Source organism: Hyperoodon ampullatus (genome assembly GCF_949752795.1).
Source record: "Hyperoodon ampullatus genome assembly, chromosome: 19".
Taxonomy (NCBI): domain Eukaryota; kingdom Metazoa; phylum Chordata; class Mammalia; order Artiodactyla; family Ziphiidae; genus Hyperoodon; species Hyperoodon ampullatus.
Window position 1 is genome coordinate 14652403 of NC_136932.1, and position 16187 is coordinate 14668589.

The 16187-nt window shown below is 62.5% G+C and overlaps 1 protein-coding gene across 1 annotated transcript in view; it reads left to right on the forward strand.

The window, feature by feature from the left end:
- Positions 1-6210: 6210 nt before the first annotated feature.
- Positions 6211-16187, forward strand: part of AATK (apoptosis associated tyrosine kinase) — a gene marked incomplete at both ends in the record, with an annotated part of 38146 nt that continues 28169 nt past the window's right edge. The window contains one exon of the mRNA XM_079726394.1: positions 6211-6265. Coding sequence (XP_079582520.1) covers positions 6211-6265 — 55 coding nt within the window. The remainder of the gene's footprint in view (positions 6266-16187) is intronic.

The following is a 16187-nucleotide window of genomic DNA, read 5'->3' on the forward strand; positions in this document are numbered from 1 at the left end:
ACTGTGGGAGACCGGAGTGGGAGGACCAGAACGAATGGTGGAAGTTTCCATGGTCCTGCCACATTCCTCTCCAAAAGGGTTACCCTAAAGATTTCCAGCCGAAGCTGGGTGCCCCGCGCCCCCTGCACACCCACACCTGCACTGCAGTCTGGTCCCCAGCAGGCAGCAGGGACATCTCTCAACACGTCTGTCCATAGAGTTGAATGTTATCCGCATGAAAGGAGCAAGGCACCGACACTTTACAACATGGATGAGCCCTGACAGCCCCACAATGAGTGAAAAAAGCCAGTCACAAAAGGCCACATAGTCTGTGATGCCATTGGTATAAAATGTCCAGGAGAGGCAAATCCATAGAGACAGAAAGCAGATTGGTGTTTGCCGTGGGGCTGGGGGAATGGGGAGTTACTGTTTAACGGGTATGGGGTTTATTTTGAAGTTATGAGAATGTTCTGGAACTAGATAGAGGTGGTGGCTGCACAATACCGTGAATGCACTAAACGCTACGGAGTTGTGCACATTAAAATGGCTTATGTTATCTGAGCACCCCCTCCGCCGGCACCTTCCAGAAGGCCCTCTCCATGCCCACCCCTGCCCAGGCCATGAAGCGAGGGCTGGGGAGCGGGTGGGCGGGCTCCTGGACTAGCACCTGCCCGGAGCTGACAGATGGCCAGTCCCCTGGGCAGTCCCTCCCGTTTCATTTCGGTTCAGAGTTGGGCCACCCCTCCTCTCCTGAAGCCCTGGCCCTAGCTTACCGGCCCCCCTCTGGGCTGAGCTGGCCTGGAGGGGCCACGGGGACCAGCTCACAGCTCTGGGGATACCGTTGTCCCCTGTGCCCAGGCACGGCAGGCACTGTCCCCTTGGGACACTCTGGTCTCTCGGTCCCTCAAGGGGCTGGCACTGCCCCCCGCCCCGGCCTGCCTGGAACAACTTCGCAGGAGGGGGGCTGGTGGGCTCTCGGCCCTCCTGCTGCAGACTGGAACCCCCTGAAGAGACCCGCAGCCCAGCCCTGCCCCATGACGTGAGTACTAGACACCTAAGAGGAATTAGCTCTTCTTTTCCAGGGAGCCGTTTTTATATAAGGACAAACCTCTTTCAAGCCACAGCCTCCTCAGAGCATGGTGTCTCCCCCTGGCTGGCTCAGAACGCCAGGCAGCATCTTCCCGTTCCTGGGGAGGCTGGGTACCCTTGGCAGATGCACCTGCTCTGAGGTCTCTTTGGCAAATGCTGGAACCCCTCTCACCCCCACTTTGCAGAGCACAGCTGCGGTGGATGGACTTGTGGGGGAGAGGTTCGCCTGAGGTTGGGGCCTATCTGCGGGCAAGTTCGGGTGGGGGACAGCATTTCCCCTTGGCATCCCTCCCGTGCACACAGAAGTGGGGGTGGGGAAGCATGATTACAACAAGGGACATCTGTTTCCCTGCCCCCATCCCAGGCCGGGACCACATCCCCGTGCAGCAGAAAGGGGTGGGCTGGGGGAGCCCACTGGGGGGTGAGGTCCTGGCAGGCAGGGGCGTCCCTGGGGCCTTGCACTTCGGTGCCCAGCATGTGGGTTTGTGGGCTGAATCCGGGGCAGCCTTTCATGCAGAAATGCTGATGCGAGTTATTACAGGAAGGATTCAAGAGGTGCTGGCCATCCCCACGGCCCTGCCTCTGTGTCCTTTACCACAAAATATATGTCCATGTCCTAAGCCCAGTACCTTGGATGGGAGCTTGTTTGGAAATAGGGTCTTTGCTGATGTGACCCTTAAGACGAGGTCACACTAGGTTAGGATGGGCCCTAATCCAGTGACTGGTTCCTTATAAGAAGAGAGAGAAGAGGGAAAGGTCATGTGGCGACGGAGGGAAAGAGGCAGAGGTTGCAATGATATGGCCATGGGCCAAGGAACACCTGGGGCCGCCAGGAGCTGGAAGAGGCAGGGAGGGTCCTCCCTTAGACCTTTGGAGGGAGCCCGGTCCTGCTGACACCTCAGTTTTAGACTTCCAGCCTCCAGACTGTGAGAGAATCTATTTCTGTCGTTTGAAGCCCCCAGTTTGTGGTCATTTGTTATGGCCGCCCCAGGACACTCAACAACCCCTACCCGGGACCCTCTCATGCCCCCCTGCTTCCGGCCCTCTCTCCTACCGCTGTCTGCCTGACCCCCGGCCCACCCCCCACTCTGACCCCCTTCCTGAGCCTCGGGTGAGGACCCAGGTAGGATGTAGGCCTGGGGCCTGGAGTTTCCTGGAGGGACACGAAGGCAGCTGTGTCCACCAGGCTGACCAGGTGCCTACCAGGGCTGTGAGTTTAAGGGGCACCAGGCCGACAGGTGAGCAGTCCAGAGCTTCTCTGGCCTCAGGCTCCAGATGGCCCAACACCGTTTCTGCTCCTGCCTTGATTCAAAATTGCGATATGCTACTTATGATGGATTTTTCTCATTAATTTTGATTCTTTAAGATATTGCATTAAAATATTAGTTACCTTGATGACCAAGTTTGTTTTTGACAGCTTCATTGAGATATAATTCATATGCTGTAAAGTTGACCATTTTAGAGTGTACATGTCAGTGTTTTTAAGTGTATTCACAGGGTTGTGCAACCATCACCTCTATAAAATTCCAGACCACTTTCATCACCCCAAAAAAGGCCCGGTACTCCCATTTTCCCCTTCTCTGGACCTCTGACAACCATCAATCTACTTTCTGTCTCTATGGATTTGAATAACCTAGGTCTTTCCCATAAGTGGAATCCTATGGTGTTTGTCCTTTTGCTTTTTTCACCGAGCACATTTCCAAGGTTCATCCATGCTGTAGCGCGTGTCAGTGCTTCGTTCCTTTTTACTGATGGTAATATTCCCCTATATGGATCCACCACATTTTGTGTATCCATTCATCTGTCGATGGATGTCATTACTGAGTTTTTGGTGCCCTGTGGTGCCTCCCTTGCCTCACCTGAGCCCCGGTCTGGCCCCCATGCTGCTCCTGACCTGGGAGGCCTCTCCCCTCTGTCCCAGGGCCTCGGACCCTCTTGGAAATCCTCTAGACCCAGACTCCCTGGGGGATTGGCTCCTTCTAGGGAAGGTGCTCTCCCCCTACTACCCCTGGCTTGTCCTTGACCCCATATTGTCTTTCCTGAGGCTCCTGCCTGAGGCTTCGGTCGCCATGGGCCCAGGGTGTTCTCATGTCCGTAGAAGAGAAGCAGAGACGAAGCATCCCCACCAGCCCGGCCTTTGAAGGTGGAGGCGCGCCTGAGGTAGTGGTCACTCCATGTGGGGCACCCCAGCCCTCACCCCTGTCAGGCCTGGCCCCTGACCCGGCTATGTAGGGCTCTGGGGCATCTTGCCTCCCTCCAGGTGGTGGGGCAGGGGGCACATCTGCAGGGATCTCATACCATTCCGGGATTGGCAGAAGCCAGTTCTGTGGGAGTCCTGGGGCAGGCTGGCCACTGGTCACCCCGGATTGGCAGGTCTACCCCTGTGAGCCCTCACCCCTGCACACCCTGACCCCGGCACTGGACAAGCCAGGTTCACGGTGTGGGAGCTTTGCCCCTGGGGCTCAGGTTTCTGCCTTCTCTGTCTTTTCTCACAGGTGTGTGTGTGTGTGTGTGTGTGTGTGTGTGTGTTGGGAACGGGTCCTTGGGTCCTGAGGCCGAGGAGAGAGCCCCATGCACTGAGCCTCTCAGCTCCACCCTTCCCAGGGCCCAGCACTCTGTCCTGTCTGTTTGGCCTTGTCATACCAGCTGAGGGTTGGGCTCATGGCTGGCCTGGAGGTCTTGGACTCAGGGGACCCTGAGTCCAAGACAGCAGTTTTGTCCCAACCCCAGGAAGAGTGCAGATAAGCCCTCCCCCCTAAATTCCAGTGCCAGCCTTCCTGCCCCTCACTGTGGTGGCCAGTGAGTGCTGGTGGCCGGCCACACATGGGAATCGCTGGCCAGAGGACCAGATCAATGGTGGAGAGACTCAGGGCACCTCTGCTTCAACGGCCATCATGCCAGGGGGGCAGCAGGGCTCCTGGGTCCAGTGAATCTCAGAGGACCCCAGTGCACGGGGGGAAGGTGTCACTCGGGTCAAATGGAGTGGCAGTGCTGGACCTGCAGCCTTGGGTGGACTTCTCCTGCCCCACCTGGACCCTGGAGGATATCTGCAACCCTAACGCCCCCGAGATCTGGCCTTCTGTATGCCAGTGTGTGCACTGCGTGTGTGTGCACTGTGTGTGTGTTCACTGGTCAACCCGTGTCACAGAGGTCTTCACAGAGGGTCTTCTGATCCTGGTCACTGAGGCTGGCCATGGTGGCGCAGAGAATCTGGACAGGGACAACTTAGGGCCACTGGTCATTTCCCTGCTTGTCCCCAGGGAGTCCCCCGGTTGCGTCGAGGTCCAGGTGTCTGGGGCATCTTCCTGGTGGGCAGAGGCAGGGCCCTTGGTATGGGGGTGGGCAATGTTGGGCTTTCCTCCTAGGTGGGGAGGGGAGACCCCCCACTGTGGATCCAGCCCCCTCACACTGTGCACTCCTGTATCACAGCCCTCAGCCATCCTTGCGCCTGTGGCTGCTGCCCCTCCAGGCCCCTGGGATCTGAGCCCCTCCCACAGGCCAGGCCCTCTGCTGGCCACTCCCCTGTGGTTCCTTCCTCGTCAACAAGGCCTTTGGGGCAAAGCTGTTTAGAGTAGTGGCCACAACATCAGGGCCACTAAGAAGGTTCTGGATGCCCATGCTCCTCCATAGGCCTGCGGTTGTTGGGGCCACCCACGGCAGGGGACCTCGAAGGTCTGAGAGGAAAGGATGCCCCTTCCTTTGCCCATGGGGGAACTGTCTACACAACGGGCCATCTTAGGTTAAGAAGGATGTGTCCTGGCATCCTCTCCTGAGGGCTGGCCCTCACCATCCTTTCTCTATCCCTGCCCACCCCAGTTCCACTGATCCTTGCTCTTCCCCAAAGCCTTAGGAGCCCCTCCTGCCCCCACAAACCCCCTGCCTTCCAGCTGGGTCAGCCAAGCAGCTTTGCTCATCTGGCCGGAGAATGAATGGATGGACGTAGAGTGAGTGACCCAAGTTACATAAAACTCAAATCCCGGCTACATAATGACTCTCTCTCCTATTCCAGGGGGTGGGGAGATGACGGTCCCCAGCCCCCTGCGCGCTCAGCCCGCCTGCCCTCCTGAAGCCGCCTCATCCACGCAAGATGGCGCGGCAGGGCGCGCAGCCGGCGGGGAGGGGACGGTCCCTCGGTGCCCGGCGCCGCCGCGTCCGCCCTAAACGCCCGGCGCTGTTCTCTCCCGGGCGGGGGCGGCCGCTCCTTCTCCACGGTTGTCGCAGCGTGGCACAGGCGCGGGCGGTTTGGGCAAAAATAGCCCCCCCACCCCGCCGGCGCGGGCGCCGCCCAGAGGGCGCGGGGCCGGACCTAAGCTGCCTCCGAAACCGGCGTGTGCAGGCCGCGTGCGGGGCCCCGACCCCCGCGTGCCTGGGCTCGCGCCTCCGGGCCACCCAGCGCGCGCTTTCGTATTGCTCCTGCGTGCCACCGTGCCCACCCCCGCGCGCGCCGCCGCGCCCCCGCCTTCCCGCTCCTCCCCCCACGCCTCTGCCCACCCCCGCGCTTCCAGGTGCCCCCTCCCTGAGTCTCCGTCCCGCCCCCTCCCCCCCCCCGCACTTTTCGCCTCCGAGCAACCCTCCCCCACCCTCTGTGCCCCCGAGCCTTCGGGTCTCCCATCCTACGTCTCTTGAGCTCCCACCCGCGCCTCAGTATCCCCCTCCCCGCCCCCTTCCCCCAGCACCTTCCGCCTCCCGGCGCCCCCCATTCTCCGTGCCACCCCCGCGTCTCCGGATCTCCCATCCTGCGTCTCTGTGCCCCCTCGTGCCTTCGTGCCCCCCACGTCTCCGTACCCCCCCAGCCTTCGGGTACCCCCACCGCGCGTCTCCGTGCCCCCCCAGCCGTGTAGAGAGCCCCCCCTCCGCGCGCGCTCCCGCCGGTGTTTTCGGACTGCACCAGCCCGGGAGCCCCGCGGCGCCGCGGCCGGCCGGGGGAGGCGCCTCGTCTGTTGCCGCCGCCCGCACCCGCACTCACCGGCACCCGCACCCGCACCCCGCCGGCCCCGCGGCTGCGGCTGTGGGCGCTGGGCGGGCGCGGCGGCCAAGGCGCGCTCGCACCTGCGGCGGCCGGATGATGGCGCGGCGCGGGCCGCGGGCGTCCTGAGCGCAGCGCCCGCCGGGGGATGCCAAGACGCGCTGCTGGCCCTGGCCATGTCGTCGTCCTTCTTCAACCCCAGCTTCGCCTTCAGCTCGCACTTCGACCCCGGTGAGTCCCCTGGCCGCGCCCCTTGCCAGCCCTCTGCCCGCTGCAGCTGCCCCTAACCTGCCTGACTGCGGACATGATGCTTCCAGAGCCCCCGGTTTCCTATTTTGCATGGAAGTTAACCCTTTCCCCACTCTGAGTGGAGCCGCAGAAGGAACGGCTTTCCCCGCAGGACGCCCTGGAAGCCCGGAGGTGGGCAGGCCTTGGGGCTGGCACCTGCACGGCTGAGGCCTCCAGCAGCGGGGGTGGGCAGTGGGGGCACTGCCCCTATCTCTGTGGAAGCTTCCGTCTCAGGTAACGGGCAGGAGGGCCCGTGTTGGCCCCAGGTGTCCAGGGGAGGAGGTGGCCAGGACTAAGGGCCCCCGGGAGGTGTGGGAATGTCGCCCCCCCAGGCCCAGGTGACCATGGCCCCTTGTGGATCTACGGTCTTAGCATGGGAGGCATCTCCCCAGGCTGGGAGCTGGTTTTGGGGAGCCCTGCCAGGCCACCCAGTCGCCTGCATGGGGAGGTGGGAGCAGTGGTCAACCCACAGGACAGAGCCCACTGAGCAGAGGCTCGGAAGAGATGGGCCTCAGTGGATTCCCAGGCCCTACGGTCAGGGAGAGGCCCAGGTGGCGCTGTCAAGCTGGCTGTAGGGGGCGTGGGGCCAGGCTGGCGGCCCTGGAAGCCTGTTTACCCATGGCTGCCTGACCTCCTGGCAACTGTGGGCGGCCAGGGTGGGCAGAGGGACCAGGGGCAGCTGGAGGCCTGCATCGCATCTGTCACCAGGAAGTGGTAGGCTTTCTTCCCTCTGTCTTCACTGGTCTCACCACCCCCCTCCTTGGCCTGAGTGGGAGATAAACCCCTGCCCTAGAGCCTTGGCCGAAGGGCCCAGAGTCCTACTCACATGTCACTGGGGCTCTGGCACAGGCTAATCCAGCCAAAACAAAGCCCGGTGAGCACGTGACGGGCTCTCCTGGGTCTCCCTCCCTGGAGTAGGGTCCAGTTCATGCAGTGATGCACGGGGTCCCCTGGGTACAGCCCCATCTGAAGGCATTTGCTCTTGGGGGAGGGGACCTGACAGCAGGTTCCTCTGCTGGGCTTAGGGTGTGGGTATCACTGGCTCAGAAATGACTTCCCAAGGCAACTCCTGGAGCTTGGAGAATGTGGAGTCACCAGTGGATGGCCCAGAATCTGGCAGCGACAGCCCTGGCTGGGCTCTGAGGGTGGGGGCTGGAGGTGGCCCTGCTGAGCAGTCCCAGGCCCAGACAACCTTTAGGGACACGTGTCCTGCTGGCTCCGAGCTGGTGCTCCATGCAGTGTGGCTGCTGGGGAGTGAGGGTCCAGCCTTGGAACCGTTGGCAGTGTGGCGGGGTGTGTGCCAGGACTGACCCAGGGATGGCGACGCCCTCCCCCACGCCCTGCCTCTTGCACTCTTTGTGGGGCCCAGACTTGCCCTGTGTGGGTTCAGTACCCTCCCCCCACCACACACACACCCCGTGTGTCCCAGCACGAGACCCTTCTCCCATCTTAGAGAGACAGCTGAGCTTGGCTTCTCTTGCAAGTGTTCCTGTAAACAGCTGTGATCAATGTAATTATAATGTGTCAGTTTAAGGACTTACAAGGGAAAAAAGTTGTCAGGAGGCAAGGGGAGATCTGTTTGCAGGTGGAGTGAAGGGGAGAACTTGCCCCACTGTGGGAGGGGCCGCCCTGGATGGTGGAGATGGGTTGCTGGCTGGGGTGCAGGACTCTGTGCTGGCCCCCACGTGGGCATTGGGGGGGGTGGGATCCGCTGCCCTCCTGCTAAATGCCCAATGTTCAGAGCCCAGCTCCCACCCCCTGGAGTCCCCCTGCCCACCCTTGCCTTCTGGAGTCTCAGTTTTCTCACCTGTAAAATGGGATAGCTGTGCCTACCCCAAGCTCAGTTAGCGGTTAAGCGCCTGGTGAAAACTTGACTCTCAATGAACAGAGACTGCTCTTATGGGGGGGGGGGAGGTGTGGAGACAAGGCCACAGTGGCACGTGGCTTTCCTGTCCCCAAAGTGGGGAGAGATGGTTCTTTTTGAAGTTGGCTCCTGTCTAAGGGGGGAACCCTGCTTGAGGTCCACCAAACTTGGAGGGCAGGGGACAGTCGTGTTTGTGGCTGTCGCGGAGTTTGTTTCTGTGGTCACTCAACACTCAGGGATGGACAGAGGGGCCTGGCCCGGGCAAAGGGTCCTCACAATGTCACCAGGCCAGGTCTGCTGCCTACTGCCAGCTCTGCGTCCGTCATAGATCCTGTGGCAGTTCTCCACAGAGGTGGTGACAGTGGTGCGGTTATGTAGAGAGTGATGGGGGCTGAGTTTGAGGCTCAGCCTGTAGGCACATGCTTGAGTGAGGCCTGGGGGCTGGGAGACCTCATTTAAACTCCTCTCCTGCTTGGGCCACCACCACCTATCAGATAAGGGCAGGGCAGGCCGCTGGAGGGGGCCAGGCCCAGCATGTGCTCCTGGGGCGATGGGCCGGCGCAGGCGGGCATCCGGAAGGGCTGCCTCTGGAGTCCAGCTCTTCCTTAGGATATGGGTGACCCTGGGGGATTTCTGGGCAGTCACAGCCCTGTGACCTCAGCACTGTGTGGCCTTGGGCCAGTCACTCAACCTCTCTGAGACTCAGCCCCATATAGGTGAAACCTCACTCTGGGGAGACCAGGTGGTGGGGCATGGAAGTCAAGAGCTGAGGGGTGATGAGGGTGCCCCGTGGGAGTCGGGAGCACCTGGGTCTGGCTGGTGGGGGGAAGGTGTGGCTTCTAAGGGGCGGGGAGGGGGTTTGTCTCTCCTGCTGGAATGCTCTGAGGCAGGGAGCTGCCCTTGTTTCTTACCCTCTCCGGCCCCGGGTGGACTGGGTGCAGCCCAGGCCCTCAGCAGGTGCCTGCCAGGTGTAGGCCTCAGTCAGAGCTCTGCAGTCCTGAGCCTGGGGGCCTGGAGCTTCTGAGGACCCCGTGGGGCAGGTAGTGGACCAACTCCTCCCTGATCCCATGGCCCTCTCTGTGCCTCTGTTTCTTAACCTGTAGGTGGGCATTACTGTGTTGTCCCCTCCTGAGGGTCACATGTGGGTGACTGGAACGCTGGGTGAGGGTCAGTCCCCAGGGAGCGCCACTCAAGGCTGACCCTGGGGCAGGGGTCACCGTGGACCATTTGGCAGGACCTGGAGTTTGGGGAAGCTCATGGAAGACAAGGCAGCCCCCAGCCTCCCGGTCACGTGCTGCTGCCTGCCCGCGTCCTCACCCTGCGCCTGGCCCCACTGGGAGCCGACTCACCAGCATTAATGTGTGCGAGGTGCCAGCTCAGGGCTGGGCACGCCCGGACCTTAGGGTGAAGGTGTCGCTGGGGGACAGGGCGCAGGGAGGGCATTCCAGCCGGGCGTGGTCTATCCTGCACGGGGACAGGTGCGCTTCGGGACTTGAAGCCTGAGAGGCCCCCAGGAATGGGCTTTTGCAGCCCTGGGGGTCCCTCTCTCTGGCTGACGGACACCTGCTGGCAGTGGTTCTTGAACTTGGTGGCCCTCCGCTCGCTGCCTTGCTGCCCATGGGGCCTAGCTGAAGGCAGATGCTGCCTGACACAACCCGCCCCCGTCCCCTCCACCAGGCCCTCCCCAGATCGACTCAGGCTGGGTGGGGAGGCGTTACTCCCTCCCCGCGCCCTGAAGAAGGCTGGCCCCGAGGTGGAAGCTGTGGCTCTCGGGCTGAGTCTGGGGGTATGGGCCAGCTCAGGGCAGGAGGGAGGTCACAGTCCTCTCCTGGGCAGTTTCTTTGCATTCTAGCACATTCTCCAGGAAACCAGCCTATGCTCTTCTCACAAAGGGGCTGCTTCTCCCTCACGCTGGGTAGCTTTACATGCGCCGGTGCCCGGGCTCACGCAGGCACTCACACGCGTGAACACACACGAATGCGCACATGCTCACAGATGCCTTCACCTGTGTGCGAGCCTGGGCTGGGCCGTGGGTGCTGTGGTCTCCTGCGGGGGGTGGTCAAGGTCATGGCTGAGGGGAGCCAGATCCCCCGCCCCACCCTTGGCCCTCAGCCTCACCCCTGCTCTCCTTTCAGTTGATGGGCTGAGTCACCGGGTCCCGGTGGCCTGAGGCTTGAGGAGCCTGGAGCTGTCCCTCTCGGTGGCTGGCCCTGGAGGACTGCCCCACTGTCACCCGGCCATCTGCAGTCACTGCCCTTGAGCATGTCCGCCCATTCTCCATCCTCCCTGTTCTCCACCTTCCCCAGGTCAAGGGCTCATGGGTGGAATAGCATCCCCCCAAATTCATGTCCACCTGGAGCCTCAGGATGGGACCTTGTTTGTAAACAGGGCATTTGGAGCTGTAATAAGTTAAGATGAAGCCATCCTGGATTAAGGTGGCCTAATTCCATGGCTGGGTCCTCACAAGAGAGCAGGGGGAGATTCAGGAGAGAGGAGGATGTCCCCTGCCACATGACAATGGAGGCCAAGCTGGGCTTGATGCAGCCACAAGCCAAGGAAGGCCTGGGGCCTCCAAAAGCTGGGAGAGGCAGGAAGCGTTGTGCCCCGGGACCTCCGGAGGGAGTGTGGCCCTCGTGCAGGACGTCCAGCCTCTAGAACATCAGACACTCAATGTGCGTTAAGGCCCCAGTTTGTGGCATGTCGCGATAACTGCCCCAGGACACTCCTGCAGGGCGGCTCTGAGCCCCACGGGGCCTCATCTGGGGCCGAGCCTGCCTCTGCCTTCATGTCAGCCTCCATCTCCTCTGTGTAAACTGGGACAGCCCTACCCACCTGGACGTGTCTTTGGAGGAAAGCAAGGTAACACATGTGCAGGCGCCTCAGAACATGTGAGTTCACTGGACCGCAGTGATAGGAAGGCAGCTGTGGCCCAGGCCGGTAGCCCTCATCTGGGCACCTTGGGGCCTCGCTCTCGGCGTCCAGCTGCATCTTGCAGAGGAGCCAGCACCAGCAGGACAGGCGGCCCGTGGCCTCCCCTCCCCCGGCAGAGGAAGCCAGCAGAGGAAATGAGGGCAGCGGACGCCGGGCCAGAGCCAGCTCCCAGGCAGCCTGTCTGGCCTGTCGCAGTAGGCAGCGTCCACGCCGGGTCCCTGCCTTCCTCTGCCAGGGTCAGCCTTGGGGGCAGGGGCCAGGGTGCCCTGGGGTCAGGGAAGGTCTGCTGAGGGTGACTCTGGAGTTAGACCAGCAGTTGGAGCCACGCGGGAGCGGCCGCCAGAGCTAGGTATGTGGGGGTTTCTGGGAGGGTGTGGGCTCTCCCACTGCCAGCCCTGGGACCGGGCATGAGCGGACAGGGGCTCATACTCGCGAGGTCCCCAGCCCCTGCTCTGGCTCTGCCAGAGGAAGTGGCAGGACAGGAATGGGCAGGGCCAGGGCAGTGGGTGGTGCTGGGCAGCTGGGGGTCACTTGCCACAGAGGGTGTGTGAGGTGGGGCCCAGGATGCTGGCCGGCATCTGGAGGCCGGGGCGGGTCCCCGGTCGCCTCTCACGGTGGGATGTGGCAGGCGGTCGCTTGTAGAGGGATGTGTGGTGACTGTGTAATGGGCTGGTGGCTGTCTGCGTGGAGCTGCCTGTAGTCCCGGGCAGGTGCTTCGGCTCCACTTGCTGTGAGGCCCACCTGGCTGTCCGGGCACCCCCCTGGGAAGAAGGAATCCCACTTTTGGGGGACGCCGCCCGCACAGCATGCTCCTAGGAAGGAGTCTGGCTGGTCGCGCTCGGCCTCATGCCCGAGGTCACTCCTTGTTGACAGCGAAACGGCAGGTTCTCTGCGCAGCCGTCGACAGACACTGCCTTCTGCCCAGCTCCGGGCATCCTAACGCCATCTCTTCCCTCTTTTCCTGACAGCTTTATTGAGATATGATTCACGTACCGTATAATTCATCCATTTCAAGTGTACACTTCAGTGCTTTTTACTGTATGTACAGAAGTGTGCAGCCACCACCACTATTTCAGAACACTTTTGTCCCCCTTGTGAAAGCTGCACACCCACCGGCAGCCTCTCACGTGCTTCCTGTCTCTGGAGATCGCCTGTCTGGACGTTTCCTACCTGCAGGAGTGCAGCTCAGGGTTGTCTGGGTCTCTCTGCACGGGCCCTCCGTTTTCTATCACGGGAACATAGGGAGGGGGCCTGGGTCTGGGGGCAGCTTTCGTGGATGCCGAGGGCTGGGCCACGACACGCAGGCCCCTGCCCAGCACTCGGCATCGAGGCCCTGCTCCTGCAGTGCCACGGCGTGACTCGCCTTTTCCGCTGCCTGACGCCTTGGGTGCCTTTCTGGGGGCTTGTTGGCCATTTGAAGTCGTCTTCTGGGATTCCCCGTGTGAGCCAGGCCTGCCCGGCTGTGGGTATTATTTGTATGTTCTGGAACTGAGCCCTTGGTCAGAGGTACGCATCAGGGCTGGTGCTTTCGCATCTCAGCCGTCTCACTGGTCTGGGGCAGCGTATGCAGGCACCGCTGGGGCGAGTCTTTCCCAACCCCTGTGCTCAGTGGCGTCAGGTTGGTGACTTGAGATGGGCTGTGGTGGGAGAATTTGCGCCCCAGGAGCCTGCAAAGCCTCCACGTCAGAAACCTCCTCCGTCTCTTTCTTCCAGAGAGCCGGTTGTTAAGCATTACCAGCAAACCAGGGGTGTAGGCCAGCTTGTTAATCCCAGGAAGCCGCCTGGAATCCTTTTGGCGTGAGGCAGGCATCCTCAAGAGGCAGTTTCTGGCCCCTGGGGATGAATGACCCAGAGGGATGGTCGTGCTCCCTCTTGGGGCCACTCAGCCCTGGAGGGAGCCTCTGGGTGGGGTCTGTTCAGGGAGGGCGGGGCCAGGGCTTGCACAGTCCTGCCCCTGGCTGAGGCCGCACCTGACCTGAGCCCTGCCCCTGCTGCCGTGCTTCCCCAGCCCACCTCACCCCACTCTCTGCCCGCACTGGGTTCCAGGCAGAAACTTGGAGGCCAGGATGGCAGGAAATTCTGGGCTTGGGCTGCCCTCCCGCCCCTCAGCAGCTGGTGCTGGAGTGGGAGCCAGTGCATCGGATTCTGCTTTATTTTTCCTCCTTGTGATGGGCGGCCCTGCAAGTCCTGTCTGAAACTGACTGGCTGCAGTGCTTCCTGGGTCTAGCCGTGCATCTGTAGGTTTTCTCCTGGGTGGGTCTGAGCCTGGCTGCCTCCGGCCTCTGCACAGCTGCTCCCCCGATGCTCCCCCGCCCATGCTTGTGAGAGGGACTCATTCAATCAGCTCAGTATCCTCGGGGCGACCCCGTGCCCAGCAGGTATCAGGGCAGGGTCCTCAGATGAACAGGATGGGCAGGTCCCGTCCTCCAGAGGGGGTCACCCTCAAGCCCCTGCAGGGAATGGGGGCCGAGGGACGTGCAAGTCATGGAGGGACTGGCAGACGGAGGCTGGGGGCCAAGTGGGAGGCCGTTTGTGCAGATGAGATGGTGTCGGTGGGAGCGGCCCCGGGAACGGAGAGACGGGTACTGTAGTGCACGTTTTTCCCTGTTCTCACCCAGCTACCCCCCACCCAACCACTCCTGCTGTGTCCCTTGGGCTGCTCGGTCACCAGGGATTGGGGGGCCAACCAGGGCTGAGGACATCCTGGGTGCCCACCCTGCCCCAGGACTAGCCTTGGGGGTGGGTCCTGGGGCTCCTGGGAAAGAGTCAAGGGGCCTCTGTTGGTGGCGACCAGGCCGGCCTTGTCACACGCCAGCAGAAGGGATGTCACTCATTGGTGCTGAGCTCGTGGCACTTGCTTCTGTTGCTGCTCCGCACGGCGACTATGTTTATGTCCAGCGCTGGTCCTGGCCCGAGGGGGACCGGGCTGGGTTTCCAAACCCATACTGCCAGCATGTGCTTCTGGAAGTGCGTATGAGAGCATGTCTCCTGGCGTGAGAGGTGTGAGAGTGCGTGCATGTTGGTGGGTGTGATGTGTGTGCTGGGAGTGTGTGAGTGTGAGCATGTGTGCAGGGGTCTGAGTGCGGGTGAGGATGTGGGGGGAGTGTGTGTGTGGGAGTGGGTGAGCACACGTGTAAACATATGAGTGCACCTGTGTGAGGACGTGTGTGTGAGTGTGTCCCCTCTCTGGTTCTCCGGGGGGAGGCCCAGGCCCCCGGCTCTCCCCTGCCGCTGGGCAGTGAGAGCCCTCGGGCTCCCCTCTTAGGCTCTGGGTGATGGTGTAGTTCCTGACCCCCTGTGGACGGCAGGCGGGGGGCTGACACCCCCCTCCGACCACGCCGGCCGTCCAGCCACCTGCCAAGGGTCTGCGGTCTGGGGTCGGGGAAAGAACCCTCCTGTGTAGGCGGCTGCCGTGACCTGTGTGTCCGTGGGGGCCTTGGGGGGGGCCTCCCAGCTGCTTGTTTGTGTGTCCTTGGACTTTGCCGGGTCTACACTTAGGCCGGCAGAATGGCTGCGGCCACTTAGCCGCCGGACACTTGAGCTTCCCTCCCCCGGAGGCAGCACCCTCCACCTTCCAGCCCTCCCCTCAGTCCTTGGGGTGTGAGACTGTCCAGGATGCCTGCTTGCCCGCCCCTTTCCCCCAGTGCTGTCCTCGGCCCCATGCGGCCCCAACGCTGTCTGTACTCCACGCCGCAGGTGGCACCCACACCTGTCTCTGTACATTAGGACATCCAGACTGCAGGTGGAGAGGTTTGGAAGGTTCTGGGGTGGGGTCAGTGGGGCGCAGCCTCCCCACGCAGACGTGTCTCCGGCCCCTCTCACCTGCTGGGGTGGAGCCTGGGTGGCTGCACCCCTGCCCAGAGCTGTGTTCTGAGGTGGTCAGGGTGAGCCTGGTGGGGGTGACGGGCTGGGACTGAGAGCCGTCCGTGACTGCCCCCACCCAGCGCCAGCTCTTGGGATGGGGGCATCCTGCAGCTGCGGCCTTCATCCTGGGAGGCCCACGGGGAGGCGGGTGTGCCGGGGCCCAAGCGACCTGTGCGTCCGAGCAATCAGGGCTCTGATTTCAGTCGCCAGCGTCCTTTCATTTCTCTACTTGACCTCAGAGATTTGGGGGAGGAGTGAGGACATGGATGGGGTGGGCCTGGGTCCTGCCTGGGAGGTGCCACACAAGTCCAGTGACCTGCTTCCCTTCCTCCGCCGAGAGGATTCTGTTCCTCTCCGGGGGAACTTCCATGTCTGGGCCTTTGGGCAAACATTTGCCAAGAAACTCTGCCCCACGGGCCCCTCAGCGCTGGGTCCGCCTTCCGGATGGTTCATGGGGGTCTGGCTGCCTCTCCTGCTGGCCCTCTGTCCGGGGAGGCCGCAGACTCTTGCCCCAGCTGCGGGCTGGGAGGTGGGAGTAGCAGGGGACAGGTGATGGGCCCCTGGAGGCCTGGGCACGCAGAGCTCTGCCCCTCGTGCTGTCCGCTCACCTCGGCCTCGTAACTCAGAGACGCCCACCCAGGCTGCACAGCTTCTTCCTGCACAAGATCCTGTTTGCATCACCAGGCAGGCTTGTTGGGCAGAGGCACTGGTGCCAGGATGCCCTCCGATGCCCTGCCAGGGCCCCGCCCCAGGCCTGCTGGTGACCCTGGGTGTGAGCCCCCGTCGGCTGCATCCGCACCAGGCAGGCTGGCTGGGGCGCTGGGAATACCAGGGGGCGTGGCTGTCTCGCTGGGAGCCAGGCTCACTGCCTGGGCTGGGCAGGGGCCCTCGGAGGGCCTGGTTGCCCCCACTGGAACTGCAGGCCAATGGGGGCTGGGCCGGCTGTTCTGTTCCCTCATGCGGTGCCGTGGTGCCGTGGGCTTCGGTGTGAGCCACGGGAGCAGCTCCTCAGGGCCTCAGAGCCTGTGGCCGGCCCTGGACTAGGTGCGGTACTAGGTGGGGGCACGCAGGCGGGTGCCAGGCGCCCAGAACAGCAGTTTTGGCTGTACTTGGGGCGGATGACCCCGTGGGGGTATTCAAGGCTACTCGGCCACAGGGGGCATCTGAGACCTCCCCTCCTTCCACAGGGGAACAAGTTGGGGGCCA